Here is a 19,947-nt window from a genome sequence, read left to right on the forward strand (position 1 = left end):
AAACTCAGCATCAGCACAAACATGGACTGGTTGACAATTGCGAGCAGCTTTCTGGTGGCCTCCCTGCTGTATGTCGTTCTGCGTCGGTGGCTTCAGGCCAAGCGGCTGCCCCCGGGCAAACGCCTCCCGCCCGGTCCCCCGGGTCGACCGCTTGTGGGCCACGTGCAGTTTACGCACAAGGACTTCCACTGCAACCAGGCCATGAAGTGGGCGCAAAAGTATGGGCCCATCTACCGGTAAGCGCCTTTGTCATCAATCCGCAGACCTACTTACTTGACTGCCACACAGGCGCCGACGGTACGGGAGGCGCGTGATTCAACGATAGCACCCTGAGCACCTCAGGGTTGCGGAAGGTCTTATCCATCGGAAACATTTCTTTACACATCCATAGACAACTACGGGCAATAATTCTCGAAAGCTTTGCAATATTCCTGTATTTTTGTTCTGACTTTTTTTTTTTTTTTTCCAGAGCCGTGAAAGCTGTCACTGCCGGAGACGAGTATAAAAGTAGATCTTACCACATGCTGCCAGTATCGAGGGAAGAACTCTCAGTTTAACCCGGAATATATATCTTAAATTGATCAGAAAAGTCACGTCTTAGCAAATAGTGGCACCATATCGTGTCCTTTTCTTGCTACTATAGCATTTCATCTGCTTGGCGCGTCTAAAGTGAATTTACTACGTTTTATGACTATGGCACTGCGTCATACAGGCAGGTATTTGTGTTCATGTCAACTTATGGCAACCTACTTTTTTCTGTTTTAGAAAATTACAGTTAAATTCACCTTGATTCGCTTTTAAACTGCGTTAAACGCCGCCATTCTTGTAGCTGCGCTCCTATAAGCAAGAAGGGTCGCTGGCATCTACGGTATACATGTGATTAGGTTTATGTAGTTTATTTATTCATATTTCTTTTTCAAGCTATTTTGGTATTCACAGTTATAGCGTTAAATATTCTGTGCATTGTATAGTTAATTACACTTTCTGCATGCGACTTAAGCGTCGCGGTAATCGTGTTCATAGAGCTGCATATAGAGTTACTGTACTAACTTTATGTCGTGCCCACAACGCAAGTGTTTCCATATGAGGAATACTACTGAGAAAACAAGACTAACATATGGAAAAATTAAGTTTTGAATTGTTCTGGAGTGTTTCACAGCTCCATAGTCTGGGATTTGTTTATTTAAAAATTGAGCATTAAAGTGAAGCAAAACATAGTTACATAGGCACGCATAATTCCAGATGTAGTTCCAAAAACTTCACACACCTAGGAAGCGAGACGACAGGACGATCGCTAGACTTCTAAGTGATAAAACATTGTAGTGTATAGATGCTTCGTACCCGTCGTATATTTCAATTGCAGGTTTAGCGTGTGTCCTGCCGTCTCTCCTTCTGTGTGCGTGTGTTCCTTTCGCGCTAACACCATTACCAGGGTCCAGTAACTAAATAGCCCAGTTAAGAGCATTGGGAGCATATCCGGAGCCCCATCACAAGGGGATGGCGACTGATGCGGCTGTTCACCACGGAATGAATAATGTGGATCATTAACATTTATAAGCCAAAAACATGCCTGCACTTGCACCTTCACTGGGGGCACTTAAGGTCGCTGCCTGAATACGGTGTCTTTGGCTGAACGAAGCAGTTTTCTTGTCTGGTAATACTGCCATGTGCACCTTGCGATTCTTCTGGGTAATATAATTTCATATTGTGGATCCATGTTTGCCCCTTCTCGCGCTTTTACAATGCTTCTCTTCCCGAAGCGGCATCGTGAGCATGAGGCTGTCGAATGCTGGTGCGACGCCTTTGCTCAGGCCATGCAGCTGTTTTCAGCAGCAAACCACTCTGATCACGAACCATATGTCATTCGCGGGCGTCGACTCAAATACATCATAACACAGCTCATCTGACTCACCACTCGCATGCGGCAACACTGTTACATAATCATGAAGTCCAGCAGTACCTTCATGAACGAAAGGAGAGCACTGGAGGTTACCGCCAAGCACGAAACAAGGTGGAGTTTGTTTACCTGTACGAGTTATATTACAACCGTCTTCATTTGAACAGCTTCCTGTGACTCTACTTGACATGTTCTCTACGTATCGGCTACGCGAGTACGCAGTCAGCTAAAGAAAACGCTTTGAGCTTGACCATACGGAAGTGACCATTGAAATCTACCTGTGTTTCATTTTAGCACAAACCTGTAAGAAATTTCCGCTCGAAAAGAAGTTCGGCAGATATTTACTCGAATAATACATGCGAAGCAGTTCTGTAAGCGAAAGGGAAGTTGCGTACTCTGTGCCAAAAGAATCTCGCTATTTCGTTTCTCTCGTTCTCTACAACTGTTTCAGTAATGACTCCTTTACAGACTGAACGTTAGATTGCGCATCATACTGTATAGTTCAATTGTACTTGGCATCTATTGTAAACAAAGCATCAGCTAAATGATGCGCGCGGAAGCATGTGCATTATCGGGAACTACCTCGTGGGAAGAACGTAGCCTGCAGAAAATGGCCTAAAAGTTTCTACATTCTTTAGATCGATTGTGCCAGTCATTTAATTCTACTTCTATTCACTTCGAGTAGAATTCAGCGGTCAGCAAAAACATTTCGCCCTCATTTTCAACAATGGTGAGGGCCGTTCATTGCCAAGCATTTTCACCATATCCCCAAAATGAGCGTAGTGTATGCCGCCCCACGGTACTGACTGACTGACAATCCTGAGAATCCATTCCAGGCAACTGTCAATTTCAGCCACCTTACTGTTGACCTTAAAACAGCTTATATTTCTGTCACTCCTGTGGGCTGTTCATTCAAAGGTGACATTTATTTTTAATGCGCCTCCCATATCACCACTTTATTTCCGCAAACGAAGCAGCCATCGAGGACTGATAGTTTATACCATCGAAGACAGAGATGTTGATATTTGTCGTCAACCACTCGTGGCTAAATATGCCAAATTCTTTCACGTCATACGCACGGAGCTCTGTAATGTGATATTTGTGCTCAATGTCCCTTGCTGTTACCTGCATGTCCTTGGCAGAAGAAAAGTAAAAAATTCATCTGCGGCATAGCTATCTTCAGACAAGCCAGACATGACAAGCCATCACCATTGCTTATCTTCGCACCTGACGTGCGTGCACGTTGCAAAAGCGGTAACTGGCTGGATAAACGTCATATCGATGAAATCGATCCGCAGTTACAACATGTTTTCAGAACAATTCTTTCTCTGTGACGTGATTGCTGTTTCGGCTCAAATATTATCACGGCTGGTTGATCGTCCATTGCAATGTTTACACTATGCCTATACTTGTTCACATGACAACAAGATGGCTAGTGTTGTGTTTTCGATGTGCGCGTAGTTTTCACAGCCGGTGTCAATAACAGGCGAAACGGGATAGGTCACACCTAGCCGGTGAAAGCATGCGCTCACACCGCACCTAAAGCATACCGGGGGGCATCGCAAGTAATTGCATTTCTTACGCCATACAGGTCCAATACACTATATTGACTTAGTAAAGGCGTTCATTTGTAAAACAGCCGTCATGTGACGCAATTCATTTCATACTGAGCTTTAAGAAGATGATGGGGCGATTTTAGGACATCTACTAAGTTGGGTAAAAAATGGGCAGCTCTTGAACATGCTCGCTCAGCTTCAGCTAGAGGTAGGCCTTTCAATGATGCGGTAAGGTAAACATGGTTCAATCTACAAAAGACCGAAAGGTGTCGTTAAGAAGAAGTGTAAATAGTGGGTCACTTTTATGCCCTTGTTCAGAGTCACTCTAACCAAAAAATAACTTCATTTCGTCTACATTTTGTTTTGGAACGACAACCAGCAGCGTTGCCCGTGTGGTATGCCTAATACGATATAGGTCATGATTTGTATGTAGTTTGCTCCCATGAGGCGTATGGGTGCCAGTTTCGCATTGCAGAAGACAAGGCGTGCATTTCTTTCATATGAATGCTTCCCCTAATTCCCTTAGCGGCACCCGTCTGGGGCGCGAGAAGCTGAACGTGCTATTCTTTCAACTTTTTGCGTTGTCCACGCTCTTTATCGGCGCAACATATTGGACGTCTAGCACCACTTCCTGCGCTCCTGAAACAGCATCATGCAGATCGACCTTAACGTTAGCAGGCCAATCCCTTTGACATGCATGGAAGCGCCGTTGCATATCCCCAGGTTAGCTTTTTCGTTACTATCAGTTTTCACCGACGTTTCTTTCAAATATTGTCAAACCTGCGGCTCTCTGTCCAAATTTACGAACATGTCTATGTCATTCAGCATCATTATAATCACAAAAAGGGCGCTTTCTTTTTTTTTTATTTTCTCGTTCAGGAAACCATTAGTAATCCCTCCCCTGCTATTTGCTCTTCAGCGGCGTGTACGCCTCAGCTCTTATACACAAGCAGAAGGTCGGGCAAGGCCGGGCACAGGCATTTTCAAAAGTTCTGGCCAATATGGCTGTTGAGAGACATTGTTTTCAAAAATGGACATATCGTACGACTGTGTGTCACCCGCATCTGTTACAGCAGCGAACAGTTTTTTACCCACAGTTTATACTTGGTGCCTTCCTCGAAGTCTGCACTCATTTCTGTTGGCTGCCAGTTGTTTAGCTGAACTAGCAGCGGTTCTGATGTGAAGAATATATTTGGTATCCTTTTCTGCAGTTTGTATAGCAGAGCAAGCTCCATAGACTTTTTCCCAGGTCACTTCGTTGCCTAGCACTTCATCAAGGCGACACAGAATGGAGTCCGTTAGTAGCCCCGCAGGGAACCGGTCCTGTAGAGCTTATATAGGGAGCTTACACGAACGCTAAAAGCGCTATGCATTCTGGGTAATCTGGGGAAGTCCGCCATTTTCCTGCAGCAGTCGATCGTGGAGCGGGCCGCGCAAATAGTTCCAAAGCGATGGTTTACTGTGCGGTCGTGGGCTGTAACAGCCGAACGCAGACTAAATCGCAAAAGGTGATGTCCATACTGCGGGTTTTTCAAGATACCAAAGGTACGCTTGCACGAATGCGACGTAAGACCAGGAGCGATTGGAACGTCGCAGACGAGAGTGCCTTGCACGAATCAAGAGACGTGGCATTCACAGCAGTCCGGACAAATTGGAAGTGTGTGCATGTCATTTTGTGCCAGGTACGTGAGCGATTATCGATCTACAGCAGCCCGTACGTCGCACTGGTCAATTCGTTTACTTTTTCGTGGCCGCGCGTCTAGCGGTTTAAGTCGGGAGCGGCTCCGCGGTTGCTTTCTTTTTATGCGGGGTGCACCCCAGGTGCAACGAAGGGCCCAATCAGGATTGCAGTCATCGAAAAGTTTAAACGACTGGCCTGCAAAATGAATACGTGAAGCTAGAATGGTAAGCTCCTGCAGCAATCCATGCCTCATATGTGCAACATTCGAGGTGCTTTGGCACTATTTGCGCGGCCTGCTCCACGGTCGACGCTGCACTGTACAGGAAAATGGCGCTCTAAGCATTTCGTGCGATCTCCCTTAAGGAACCTTTCAAAACAACAAGATGCAAGAGAGAAAGAGAGAAAGAAAAAACTTTTATTACACGTAGGAATTCGGGACGCGCAGGCCCCTGGGTCCCCGCACGACCCCACTGAAATTCAAGTGTTTATGTCCCTCAGGATCATAACACTGGCAGCCCGGCCGCTAGCGATTGTCTGCACGGCCGGGTCCTCCGAACGTAGCAGGGTCTCCCAGTCCTCCCAGGTCTTCAAGTGCTCTAGGCCCCGCGGGGGAGGGTCCACCGTGAAGAGGGAGAGGATGTGGAGGGAAGAGGAAAGGGTTCTGGGCAAAAGGCACACGCAGGGGTGTGGAAGGAGGGATGGTAGTGGAAAAAGGTAAAGGGTAAAGGAAGAGTGTGTGTTTGCAGTCTGCGCCATAGTGTTGCTTTTTTATTGTCTAGGGAAACGGTGGGGTGGGGGGTACAGCTGGAGCTATGCTCTGTAGGCCTGCGTCAACTCGCTGAACGAGGCCACCTGAGCTCGGTTTAAAGAACCTCGATCTAAAAGGTTGGCAGCCTCATTTCCGAGATTCCCGGAGTGCACCCATATGCAACCATATTGTTGAATTCCGAGAGGAAATGCCATATGGTTTCATTTGCTTCCTTGATCCGCCGGTAGAAGTGGTATTACTCGGTAACCACTGACCTCTTCAGAGCAACGTTGTTGCATTGTGCTTGCAGCATCTTCGTACTTGACTTCGGTGGGCTTTTCGAAACTGCCAACTGCGCAAAATTCCGCAGGACATTTAATTACGCGCGTTTAATTTGCTGTACCAAACAAATTGCACCTTTTCAAGTGGGTGGCAAGGTTGCCGATCTCTGAGCAGAACGCCAACGGCTTTCCTCTGATGGCGGTCGTCACTGCTTGCTAATCAGAAGCTGGTCAGGTTTATTGTTGTTGTTGTTATTATTGTTTTATTATTATTATTATTATTATTATTATTATTATTATTATTATTATTATTATTATTATTATTATTATTATTATTATTATTATTATTATTATTATTATTATTATTATTATTATTATTATTATTATTATTATTATTATTATTATTATTATTATTATTATTTTACTTGCGCAACTTCCCCCTCTCGCTCCACCAGGAGCGCCCAACTGAATCTTCCTTCTCTTCACTGCCGTCGTATCAGACTTGATATCATATTTCTGTACAAACTCCTTCATGGCCACATTATGTGCCCTCAGCTCTTAGAGTACATCCTACTGCGCGTTCCGCGAAAGAGCATGAGGGAATTCAGACCATTTCAGGTTTCTCCTCTTCATTCCCACTCCGCTCTGGACAGGATGCAGTGGTTATTTAACTCTTTTTGTCCTCACCTTGACATCTTCCAAAACTCGCTCTGTTCATTTACATTGGATGTTCGTAGCGTTGTATTATAAATAGTACTTTATCACATATAACTCCCACTTTCTAGCCTTAATATTGTATTTACTTCACTTTTTGTTTTTTCTCCTGTTCAATGCTGTCTTTATCTTGAACTACTTTTTATCCGTTTCTTACTTATATTTCAACTTTAAACTTTATCTTCGAATGTTACTGTCCCTTGTTCAATTTTACTTCTTTATTGTATTATTCTGTATTTCTTGCCTGTGTTTTAAGTACCATGCACTTGTTGCGCCTGGAATGGTTGTTTATTTTATGTATATTTCTATATTACTATAATCAATGTCAGTTATTTGTTGTTGTTTTTTTCTCTTCTATCTACCGTTCTTTTTTTTCTTTTTTTTTTTTCTTTGTGTGCTCAAAAATTATCTCACTGTGTATATAAGTGATTCTACTCATTGTTTGCTTACTTTCCGTGATACTTTTCGTCTCAGTTTCATTTCATGTATTATTTATTTCTTTTTTTTTGTGTTCTCTCTGTATGTGTAAACATGTTCGTGCTTTTTCGTTTTTGTTTCTTTTTTTTTATTTGTGCTGCAGCACAAAGACCACATGGTTGTTCCTGCGCACATTAAATAAAGATTGATTGATTGATTATTATTATTATTATTATTATTATTATTATTATTATTATTATTATTATTATTATTATTATTATTATTATTATTATTATTATTATTATTATTATTATTATTATTATTATTATTATTATTATTATTATTATTATTATTATTATTATTATTATTATTCAGAATGATGGCGATCGCGTACTTCGATGTTAGCTGCAACGGTAGCAATGCAACAGCTCTTTATATGGGCTATGATAACTTTCACATGCGCAATCTGAAGAAATAACATTGTAAACAAGGCTGATTAAACTCTACAATGCGTCATGAGTCATGAGCGGTCCTGACATAAGCCGTAACAGACCTGCAGCAGTGTCATCATCGTCGGCATCCCGTGGTTGCCTCACAAATATCTCTTGGGTGCCATGAAATCGTTGGGCATCATGATATGGGTTTCGCAAGCATTAAAGTCGCAAAGTTAACTAATGGAAGCTGGCTAATGCTAACATTTAACGTAGACAGTCTTTGATAAGAGTTGCATTTCCAAGCAGATTATTTCTTAATGTTAGTTAGTGCCCCTATGTTGTAGTACGAAGGAACGCCTCAGTTTCCCTAGTGTACTGATCCTAGTGTACCGCAACTAAATCATGAAAATGGGTTAAATTGGATTAAAATACAACTTAAAACAAAGTAATTATTTAGGCTTGCGTTCAGACTTACTTTCTACTGCAACGTAATACTACAGCAGTAATAGCTTTATGTAAAAGTGTATGCCAACAGCAAAGTATATTTTGGTAAACACTCTAGCTGTATAATATTTGTCCTTCCCTGATTGCATTTCAGGATAAAGACCGGCTCAACTGACATGGTCATTCTCAATGACTTTCAGTCAATAAAGAAATTTCTGACAAAGAAGGAAGTTTTATACCGTCCCGAAAACTGGCTCTTCCGTGGTGAGCTGTATGGAGGTAAGAATGTACACTCAATTGTTCAAATGTGGCATCCTTTTCTCACGCCAAAAGATAGTCTTGCTCGATAAAAGCACAAACCTGCCAACTTTCGCAGATTGAGGCGCTAAAATGTATAGCGATTATAAAAACAACTTGAATTCACTTCTGTTCCTCACCTATATGTCTTCTGTTTATCAGAGGACCTTAGCAGGCGACAACAGCGTATATTGCTCCTCGCCTGCTGCCAAAATAGTGTAATTCAGGTCAAAAGGACACCATGAATGAAAGAAAGCATTTGCCGTGCGTATTTATACAACCTGCAAATCTTGAAACAATTGACAACATGAAAGAAAAGTGTTTGTAAGTCAAACTTTTGCTCATTAGCTCAGTTCATGTTTTTATCATTTGTTGCCATGCGCTTTAAGATATCTTGGTAATCTGCGTTCTTTTCCAGTCAACTCCTTAAAGAACAGCCTGACGTTTTTGTAATTTTTGCAGGTTCACGAAGTTTGTGACAATATCTGGAATCAAAAAGCACATCTTATTTCCGAATCCTAAGAAGTTGTTTGATGGCATATTGATCGTTTCAATTTCGCGCATGCTCAACACAATCTCATGACGTTTGTCATCATAACTTAGCTTTACATAATTTGACTGAGATTAGGGCCATTTTCAAGCACCATTACCAACATTGTACCTGCGCCGAAACGCTACGCCGTCTTAGTTTAAACGAAGAAAATTTACTTAAATATCTTCGTTTGTTTAAATCGTTTCCAAAAGGCTCGTCAGCGCGTTCATCCGCTTTTGTCTGCCAGGAAAAAAAAAAACATTCGCAACATTTCTTACCCCCTGTTTCTTACAGGCAGTCATCGAATTTTTTTTTTTTCCCAAACATTGTTCGCACGCATACGTCAATTGGTTTACAATGTCATGATGCGTTAAACTTCTCAAAGTTGCAAGTGAACCATGAGGAACGAAACAGGCTGTGGGCTTTTTGGAACCATTTTGTATTTTAACGGGCACAGCCATTTCAAGAAAAGTTAAGGCCATTTTGGAGTTCGCCTTCTCTCATAAAATGCGGCGGTCGTGGCCCGTATTTATTCCAAATTTCTAGAAATTACATGAACATAAAGACTCGCGTGGAATTGGCGCAACAGATTGCGCACTATTGCGTTGAATCATTGAAATAACATACCAATTACGTAGAGTCGGTTCCATCCGGAATTGGTGAAGCCAGGAAACAGCGGTGCATACATCGTATGATTATCCGAAAAAAAAAATAAAAAACTTTGGCTGAAATTTTAATATCGTACGAAAGAGATGGTTTCGGCTCCCCTCAAAAAATTGGTTAGGCTTCTGCACACCAAGTCTTCCTCCTCCCCTACGCCAGTATAGTCTTTTCAATGTTAGGCCAAGCTGGCGGTACATCACGGCGGACTTTTTGGAAGCAAGCCAAGCATCCTTTATGTCCAATTAAGGCTCCAGCGTTTACATGAGCCAGCTTGTGACTAACTTGTCCGGTTTGTGGCGGTATAGAGGACACTGTGCAGATGTTTTCGCAGTGTCTTCTTCCCGAAGCGCTTCTCCGTCGTGTAGCTGACCCCTTCCAGCTTCCGGGTATACCGTATTAGACTGTGCGATACCTGAATTCGTTGCCAGGCGCTGCCGTTTTCATCCTCCTGCCCATGGAGTGCGCGTACCAAGTATGGCTGGCACGCTGCGCGGCTGCATACAGCAGCATGGTTCCGGGTCTCCATGAAGTAACAGCAAAGTTACGGAAGGAGGTCTGGTTCCACTTGCTGCAGGAACGTCGCATCCTTGGCGAGCGGAGGTTCTCGGAGATTTGGTGTCGGCCGTCTGTGATTTTCTCGAATACGGGTGAAATATTTTCTGTGTCGATATAATTTCATTCCAGGGAGCAGTCGTCCTTGATTACCTGTTGTGTGGTCATGAAAGTCCGCCTCGCTGGCTCAATGCCAACGGATGATGTTGGGCTGATGAGTTATGTGAGACTCTGGGTCACGGCACTTTCGGGTGTCAATCCCCCTTTCCATCTGACAACGGCAGGTGTTGCGTGTCTACCCTAGCTTCGCATAGTTGGATGAAACAAAATACATGCATTTGTCACCAATCTCTGCTTTTATCGATTGGATGCGCGACTGCAGCTACATACTGCGGGCTTTGCGGTTGTCTCGGCGACGAAGATAGTATCGCAGGTGATTTTGTTCTACTTGTCAAGGTTAAAGGGCATGATCCGGGTCAAATATTTTTGACTAATCCTGATCATCGCTACACTTACAGTGTTGTCATGCTTGCCTAACGTTTATAGTGTTATTATGAGGCGGTTGCCATGCACGGGCATGACTCCACAAGCTAGACAAAATATTGTTCGAAGCAGAAGCTTTCGGATTATCAAAGTCAAAGGTCATGGTCCACGTCAAGGGTCACAATGACTGACCCTGATCATGGCTATAGAAATATTGTCATGACTAGGCATGACTATAACTGACATAGCGTTGCTATGAAGCTCCTGTTATCCACGGGAACGGGCACGGAATTACAGCAAAGTATTGTGGTATTTACTTGTTCCTGCTCGAAACCGCCAGCATGCGACTTTGTTGCATTGTTTCTAACGCGAGGTGCTACCAGATTTATCCGTAATGCTTTTATCTGTGCTTAATGGTTCTACGTTGTTCTGGGTTGCCGTGAACATAGTGCGCCTTGTAGCGAATCATTTTCTGCTGCTTAAAACTGAGTGTGGTCAAGAGAGGCAAGCATTATGTTTATCAGCGACTGCCAAAAACGTTTGTTTATGCCGTTTCCGTCGAATCATTCCTCTTTCTTTTTGCGGGCAGGAAATTAGTGCAATACAGAGTCTCCTTGTGAAGCATTTAGTTGTTTTCCTGACTGTTGAGCCACCGTCAGCCCTACGTGAGAGTATTATTGCTGCCTGTTCACCAGGCGTGGCGACGCTCAATGGAGACACCTGGATGGACAACCGTAGGTTCTGCCTGCATGTCCTACGGGATCTGGGCTTCGGCAAGACATCCATGGAGGAACACGTGAAGGCAAGATCTGCTTTTTCTTCACTCCTTTCCCTACACAAGACATAATTTCGATTATTGTATCGTGTGTTTATCTACCGAAGCAAGGTTCCACGTTGTGTTTAAAACAATTTCGGCTTGCGGTAACCCCCTTTGAAAGTGTAGGAATTCGTTATCTGAATGCCGCAAAATAATACTGTACAGACCCTGCAAGCTGTTGGTAAAAACATTCAATTCACCAGTGCATTAACCTCTTGTTTGCAAATATTTATTGCCGTGGTGTACTCCAATTAAAGTGGTTCTTTGTGCCATTGTGGCAAGCAGCCTTTAAGCGCAGACCCCATCTGCACGGCTAGACACTCTGCATGGATGAGCGATTTGCGAATGCCGAGAAGGCTATCAGAACCTAAGTCGGTTGTACAAGGAGATCCTTCTTTTCTAAGTTAAAAATTCCGGGATCCTAGTCCCACACTAAAATGGAAGAAGGTACATGGATGAAAACATGGTCACCAAGGACCAGTGCATTTTATCTTCTAGCACTACTCATACCTGAATAATCTGGCGTAAATACCGCTGCCAGAAGAATAAGACAAAGCGATATGCATAGATACCCGGCCGTCATATTGCAGAGCTATTAAAATCGTTCAATGCGCAACTGACTGTGGTTGAACTGCTTGAAGCTGTTGATTCAACCAGGCAGTTCCGACTGAAACGCAAGGCGCCCACGACCGCGTGCTGTACGATGTCAGTGCACGTTAAAGAACTCCAGGGGGTAGAAATTTCCAGAACCCTCAACTACGGCGTTTCTCATAGCTTGAGTCGCTTAAGGAAACCTCCGCCCCCTCCCCACCGAACCAAAACCAAACTCAAATGTTTCTTAAAAGCGTAGTAATGACGATAGATTTTTCCTGTTCTGTGCCAAAGAAAAGCCATGATAAAGACAATTTCCGCCAATTACCTTCAGGTGTGAAGCGTTCTTTCCGATCGCATAACCCCTGTCACGCCCGGCAACTGAAACAGGCCTTTGTGCTCACTTCTTCATCGCGTCATCAATTTGCTGAATGAAAAAAAAAAATTACTTGGGCATAGAGTAATCATTTTGTATTCTCAGAAATATATTTCGCGCTACATGCAAAATTTCCTTGAATTTTAATTGGCGAAACGTATATTGGTGTTCATCATCAAAAGACCTCATTCACTAAGTCCCGGATGAGACGCAAAACTATGAAACAGGCCTAATATTTACGGGAATCCCCCAAGGTGTGGTCTTATATAAAGGAGTAATTCCTCAATAGCCTTCCCCAAGCGCAGCCACAAGGATAAAGAGGGAAGCTATACAGTTTTCTTAGAATCTGAGCATTTAAAGAAAAAATGTCGTTCGGGTGAGAGGCTTTAAACCCGGGAAAACCACCTGTCCGCGGCAGTCACACCAACTGAGCCATCAGGACAGCGAGTCCGTGACATCAAACTCTCCCTGTACATACTTCAGTCACCACAGCACATATCTTCCACATCCCCTTCCTGACGCCGGTTACGATGAGCGGCATTTCAGGCTGCTCTAATCTCTTCCATCGTAGCGTACTTTCTCGGTCTTCCCCGTCCTCCACTGGGGTTTGGTGCATCCTGCAACCATAGCGATGTGGAATGAAGCTCTCAACCCACGCGGTGACCTATACAATTCGGGTGGTAGAACCCTCCAGCGATACAACCACCCCGCTCCCCGACTGAAATTTTCCTTCTCCTTCTCTCTAGCGTCGCTCGTTTCCTTTTCTTAAATGATATCCAGCGTCCTTATAGCTAAACAAGGAGAATTATGGACTCCTCAGGAGGCTGGCGTAAAGTATGGTTAGCGCGTTCAGTTGGGGCACGGAAAGATGGTGGTTCGAATCTTGGCGTGGACACGATTCGCGTACTCTTATATTCTTTGGTCACGTGACCACGTGACTGTGACCCGTTTTCGTGGACACATTTTGCGGAGAGGCTCCGGTCAACTTACGGCCTCAGATTTCGTGTCTCGTGATCCATATAAAGCTTTCGGTTTAATAACCTAATCAACTCGCTCTCAGTCTAACGTTTTAACTACTGGCTGTCCTAATCGGCACAGTGGGAACAGTGACTGCCTAAAACGAAAGATGGTACTGAGTTGGAACCTCGGCCCAGAAAAAATTTATCTTTAGCTAAGAATTTTATTTGAAAGCTGTATAGATTTTCTTTGTAGTCGTATGGCTGCGTTTCGGTGGATACTAATAAGTGCTTACTACTTTAATAGCCCCGCCAGGGTGGTGCAGTGGTAAGACGCCTGACTGCTGTGCCGGAGTACCCGGGTTCGAACCCGACCTCGGCGGCTGCGTTTCGTTGGAGGCGAAACGGAGTGGCGTCCGTGTACTGTTCGATGTCAGTGCACGTTAAAGAACCCCAGGTGGTCGAAATTTCCGGAGTCCTCCACTGCGGCGTCTCTCATAGCCTTAGTCGCTTTGGGACGTTAAACCCCACAAAACAACAAAACAACAACTACCTAATAAAAATGGGGATCGAATGTCTGCAAGGAACCGAAAGCCGCCTTGTACTCTAGAGCTCAGTGTGGCCCTTTTCACAAGTTGATGTAAATACTAATTTCCTGAGCATCACACCACAGATAAACTTACTACTAGGACAACGGAAATTATGGGCCCACAGTATCACCATTTAATGTCCCTCGGCACTGTGGATCGAAGCTCGCTTATCTCGCATATGAGGCAGATAAAATCATACGACTAGACCACTGCTTCAGTTATCGGAATGATTACTTTTATTTACTAGATGATTGAGTTTCTCCAGATATTTCATTAAGAAGCGGCTTCCAAATAAAACACGGCAAGACATCTGATCTGCCTCGATGGCATTCAAAGTCTGCTGAACCATATCTAGTTGTTTTTTCTTTACTTAGTTGACAACTCATCAAATGCAATCAACGTGCCAGTTTTTCAAGTGCAGCCTTTTTTTCTTTTTCTTTTTTCTTTTTTTGAAGTGCGCGATTTCCTTGAGTGAAATGGGTGATGGTATAATCGCGGAACACTATATCTATGCGACAAAAACAAAACGGAATGTTTGCCTGTAAATCTTCTCAAGCAGCCATTTCCCAACGCCCTCTAAATTTATTGTGTAAATTACATACTCCTCATAGGGCTCGTCTTCTTCCACATCTTCTTCCCCTATTCCATTCCCCTTATTCTGCGTGCTGAAAGCGTATCTATCAAGCCACCACAATTAAACTGCCATCTTACGCGGCTTTTCTTGTTAAAGTGATATGAGAAAGCTTTAACGACAGAACATGAATGCTTGACTGGCCAACAATTTTGTGACCGTAATTTCGTGTCACTAGTAGGCAGCGAGCGTTACCGACAAAAAACAAACTCGAAAAGAAAGTACGCCCTTAAAGAAGAATGTTTCTTGTCACTTGAGTGCTGCCTAAGAGAAATTTTCATACAACTAATGATAGCCTCACATAATTTGGAAGTGACATGGAAGCGGGGGGGATATAGAATCACGGCCGAGATTTGGGAGCACGTGTGAATTTTGTATTGCAATGAAAGGTTATGCGCAAAAAAGGCGACACGAGTTGACGACACTCTCGACTCCGCAGGAAGAGTGTCAGTGCCTGGTGGAGAAGATAGCGGAGAAGAAAGGCGATCCCGTCGCGATCCAGGAGTACCTCTTCCCCAGTACGTCGAACAACATCGCAGCGTTGGTGTACGGCAGCCGGTACCCGTTCGAGCACCCTCGCCGCCGCTATCTGGATGAGCTGCTGAGCGAGCTGTTCAAGGCCATTCGCGCTGGGTCCATGGTCGAGTTCCTTCCTCCGTTCGTGCGCAAGATAGTCACTAAGCTGCCTTCCACGCGCCGCACAGTCATCGTCTCAAAGCTCTTGGAATTCATCGAGTACACCAAGTGAGGACTCCGCATCGATCACCCTATTGTGCGGCAACGGCACTTAGCTCACGTGCAAGATTTGGCAGCTTTTGTTACCGGCCAAGAAGTCCGCTTTATGGCATACTGAGGACCCGATACGGATTGAATAAATCCTAAAGAAGTCGAAATTGAGGCGGCGCTTTTGGCTGCAGGTTGCGTCATTATTCAGTGTAATTCTGTTTCCTTAGAAGTTCCTTGTATAGGAATAAGCGTTAACCGCTATTACCAATTTCTCCCATAGGGCAAAACTATAATTTCAAAAAAAGAGAGGTAAGAGAAAATATCACATGCATCCTGTAGGCATTCAAAAAGAAACTGTAAGATCCACAGGTGCGGAGGGGAAATAATGTATGCGCCTACATTAATTCAAATATAAAATCGGTCCTTTTCCGACGATGGCCATTGCCTAAGCGGCTTTACATGCAAACAGTAAATTTTAAAATCTCTGATGCGTATTTTTCTGATTACTGACTTCAGTACAACACTTTCCTGTTTTTGAACGGAAATAATTAGTCTGCAATAATCAGAATAGAAATGACGCCGTATTTACGCGCACTCTTTCAGAGGACAAGTCGAACAGCACAAGGCAACACTCGATGAGCACTTCAACCGCGATTTCATTGATGGGTATCTGAAGAAGATCAAGGAACACGAAAACGAACCAAACCCGAACTTTCAGCGTAAGTAACTAAACTGTTGTCCCCACCATTTTTTTAATTCCGTGCGGCCTCAGCGAACTTCAAAGAGCGTTCCGCAAGAACCAAAGTCACAGCCTATGGCGTTTTGTGAAACTTGATGCAGGTTATGATATAACATTGCCTATTGTTTTCAGTCAATTTACATTCCTTCAGCATCTTAAGTCAGAGGAGACGATGCTTAAACAACATACTCGCTTACAAAGAGAGTGTTTATTTATTTGCAAAGAATGCTGCGCTTATCTTGTTTCTCTTAACGGACTTAATCAACTGCTTTCTAAGCTCTGCAGCGCTGTCATTGGCTTGTGACTCAATTCAGAAACAATGATACCGACACCTGTCGAGGCCTTCACGGCACCTGGTGGCAGGTCGTCATCCTCGTTTTAGATCCTTCATAAAGTTCCGGACGCTGCGACCAAGATTGCAGCGCATGCGAGAGCATAATGTACTACGTACCCTGTGTAAGGGACTTGTTCAGCACATCAGGTTCCAAATAAAACGACAACTTTAAGCAACAGTTAGGCTATAAGTCAACGTTCTGTCCTGAATTCGAGCTTTAGGAATCTACAAACTAGGCGTGAACTACAATTTTACCTCAAAATCATTGACTACTGTCGGGTTTTCATTTTCAGTGGTTAACGTGCACAGATGGTGATGCAGACTGCCATGCGCAGTCTGACTGCCTTTACGCCACAGCAGAGCAAAAGGCCGCGATTTGATTAGCAAGGGACGCACTCCACTTGACAGGTTGGGCCAGTTCACGACCGTCGGTATCGGAACTTATCAAATCGCTGCCATTGATCGCAAGGCCTGCACAGTAGTTTAGTTTTCGTGGCTCTTTTATTTTTTTATTTTTTTTTTTTGTCGTCTCGCCGTTACCTAGTGTCTGCTTTCACTTCAGGTGCTTTGCCAACCGGCACTATCCTACACATTGGTTGGGCTTGTAGCCTTTCGAGGTGCGCTAGACTGATGGTAAACTGCATCTTGAATATCTCTATTATTTATTGTATTTTAAGGCTTCGGCGTTTTTTTTTTGTTTGTTTGTTTTTGTTTTTGTTTTTGTTTTTTTTTTTGGTGGGGTTGCTAGAACTGGCAGACAATTTTCAGGGTCTACGGTGACATAAATGTTTCCACTGCGGGGGTGAGTTTACGGCACTTCGTTGCTCGTTGTGAGTGATAGAGTGGTGAGGCCATAGTCGGTCGTTTTATGTGAGACGCAGTTCTATAGCTGTAATGTGTACCTTGAAGGTGAGTCCACCGTCACTCGTAATAAGCGAGCGTTCGTAGTCAGTGCGTCATTGAAGTGGGCTCGACTTGGCTCGTCTAGCACTAAAATATCCTTCTTAAAGCTGGCATGCCTTAAGAAAGCACTTCTACATAATAATTGAAACTTCCACGTTCATTCACTGTTGTAACCAGGCTGGCAGTTTGTAGCTTGTGCAGGAGGAGAATATACAAGACTGTAATAGTAAGGAACAAAAGGAAACAGTTACGTCATTCCTATTTCTTGTGATAAGCAACCACCCTTAATCCAACGTCGATCAAGTAAAGTGGATAGCCAGCAAGCCGCCTTCAAGTCCTGTTAACAGGCAGAACTAAAGGGTTTCCGTGCCGAAACTAGTCGTCGGATTTCACCGCTCTCCAAACGCTCCTCCGTACGAGCCTCTACGGCTGAGCTCTCCTTGCAACGAATAAATCATCCGCTAATCGCTGCTGTCAGAGGCTCCGCACGTGTCTTTTTCTCGGATATCCACCCTCCGCCCACGTGGTATTGATTTTCCTTGGTAATTGGATTGCGGTGATCAAGCTTTTCACCCACCAGCAATCAGTCATTGGCTGAAAAAGAAAAGAAGGAGTAAACCTACATGAGAACTGTCTATTATACTTCATCATAAGCGTAGCAAAAATCCGTTGTGTAGAGTAGGGGCGAAAAACATTATTCGATGAAGATGAGACCCAAAACGTTGTGGCCTGGCTTGAAAACCCGCCCTCTAAATTTGTCATCATGGCTTCAGTGACCTATCAACTACAAATAAGCAGGACGCAACACAGGCGTCTATGAAAATCAGAAATACCAATGATCCTTACAATTGATACAGCACGTGGATCCACTTCGCAGCCGAAAGTAGGTTCAGTATTCGGTGAAACTGCAGGTTCAGTAAATAAAGACAGCCTTCTCGACCGTCTGATCACCACTGACATAACTTGTCTCCAGATGAACCGTAATTTGGGGCGTAAAAGTAACATTTCCTTAACGTTAACTACCCGGCGCGTGAACAGTCGCACGCTACGTCGACTTGCCGTGGTAAACAAACTGCAATATGTTTTTTTTGCGTGTTTCACATCAGCCTAGAGCGCAAAGTGGCGACATGGGCCCATCAAAAGCGCGCTTGCCTTAACGGCGAAAGACAAGATTAATCAAACTGCGCTCCATCTATCGTCAGCAACCGCAAACCTACCGAGGCTGTTGCCTCCGCACCAGCGACCAAGGCTTCGCGACGCTGGCGTCAATTGAAGTTACGCTATCGAGTGATCCTGTTAAGCGTGCTGACGTCTGTACACTCAAAATCCTACAACAGCACTCGTCTTGACAGTCGCGCTTCCGTCTCTCAAGAGCAGTTCGCCTAAGTTTCTGAGCATACAAGGATGCCACAAGTCATCGTGAAGCCCTTACGACACGCAGCGCTCCGCTCTATGCCACCACCGAACAGCATGTCACAGGTTTCCATTACGTTTCACAGCGCTGTGCCATTGGCTGCAGGTTTTTCATGCTTGCGCCCTGGTGATCAAGCCGAGGCGTCATTTTATTCGTCGTACATCGTTTCGCGCGAAAATCAAATTGCTCTTTTTTTTTTTCACCAGAAGCCAGCTCTGGACAGCGCGTCCATCGGTGTGTGTATGCCTCTTTTTCCCCGCTGTTGAACCAAATTCCTTGTTGTGTGCGAAGAGAAAACTGTTACGAATTTCGAGGTTGTATTCCGACAAACAAGGAGTTTTGTATAAAAGAGATCACTCAATGACATTTAGGACAGCTGTAGTTCCATGTTCTTTCAGTAAAGATAAATTCAGTGGTTGTGTTGAATAAATTTAGGGAGCGAAAAGCACAAAAGTTCCTTTGAGAAACTCAATTTAAAATTTTTCTCACCGCATCAGTCCAACCACTCACGCCACCTCTATAAGAACTTTATTATTTTCGTTTTCATATATATAGAGACGCAACCAGGGCTCTGGGATCCACGAATAGAAAGCAGCTGTGGAATAAGAAGCAGATATGGAAACTCGAAAGTTTCCATATCGAAATGTGTGGACTCGCCGAAATTTATGGCAGCCGTATTTTATTTTTGGGCTGGTGGCATGTAAACGTTTCATTTTCAGTTCGTTATACCGCGGCATCTATCGATACAGGCTAACTTTAGTTTTTGTTCAGCGTCTTTTAAGCGCCCGGACTCAAAAACGCGTTCTGCGCAGCCCGTTTCCTGATGGGCAATGTGCTGAGCTTCTTCCTCGCCGGCTCCAACACGGTGGCCGTGACCATCCATTGGCACATGCTGAACTTCGCGAACAACCCCGACACAGTGCAGGCCAGGGTGCAGCGGGAAATCGATGAAGTGGTGGGTAGAGAGCGGCAGCCCACTTGGGAGGACAGGAACAAGATGCCCTACACGATGGCCTGCATCTGGGAGATGTACCGGTGGAAGGGTGTGTCGTCTCTCGGCGTACCCAGGGGGTGAGTCGGCAAACGAATCAGCGTCAAATATGTGGATGTTCAAAACAGGGAAACATCAAGTGAACAGGAAACACAAGAGCCAACTTACTCTACACATTTA

General features: G+C 44.2%; 1 protein-coding gene across 1 annotated transcript in view; it reads left to right on the forward strand.

Annotated features, from left to right (window-relative positions):
- Nucleotides 1-21: 21 nt before the first annotated feature.
- The window catches only part of LOC146190945 (cytochrome P450 2A7-like), a 27,978-nt gene continuing 8,052 nt past the window's right edge, over nt 22-19,947 (forward strand). The window contains exons 1-6 of the mRNA XM_084599874.1: nt 22-236; nt 8,327-8,451; nt 11,395-11,501; nt 15,100-15,404; nt 15,990-16,105; nt 19,589-19,847. Of these exons, the coding sequence (XP_084456000.1) occupies nt 22-236; nt 8,327-8,451; nt 11,395-11,501; nt 15,100-15,404; nt 15,990-16,105; nt 19,589-19,847 (1,127 nt within the window). The remainder of the gene's footprint in view (nt 237-8,326; nt 8,452-11,394; nt 11,502-15,099; nt 15,405-15,989; nt 16,106-19,588; nt 19,848-19,947) is intronic.

The sequence above is a fragment of the Amblyomma maculatum genome, chromosome 4 (assembly GCF_055883805.1).
Source record: "Amblyomma maculatum isolate TAMU_Amacu chromosome 4, ASM5588380v1, whole genome shotgun sequence".
Classification (NCBI taxonomy): domain Eukaryota; kingdom Metazoa; phylum Arthropoda; class Arachnida; order Ixodida; family Ixodidae; genus Amblyomma; species Amblyomma maculatum.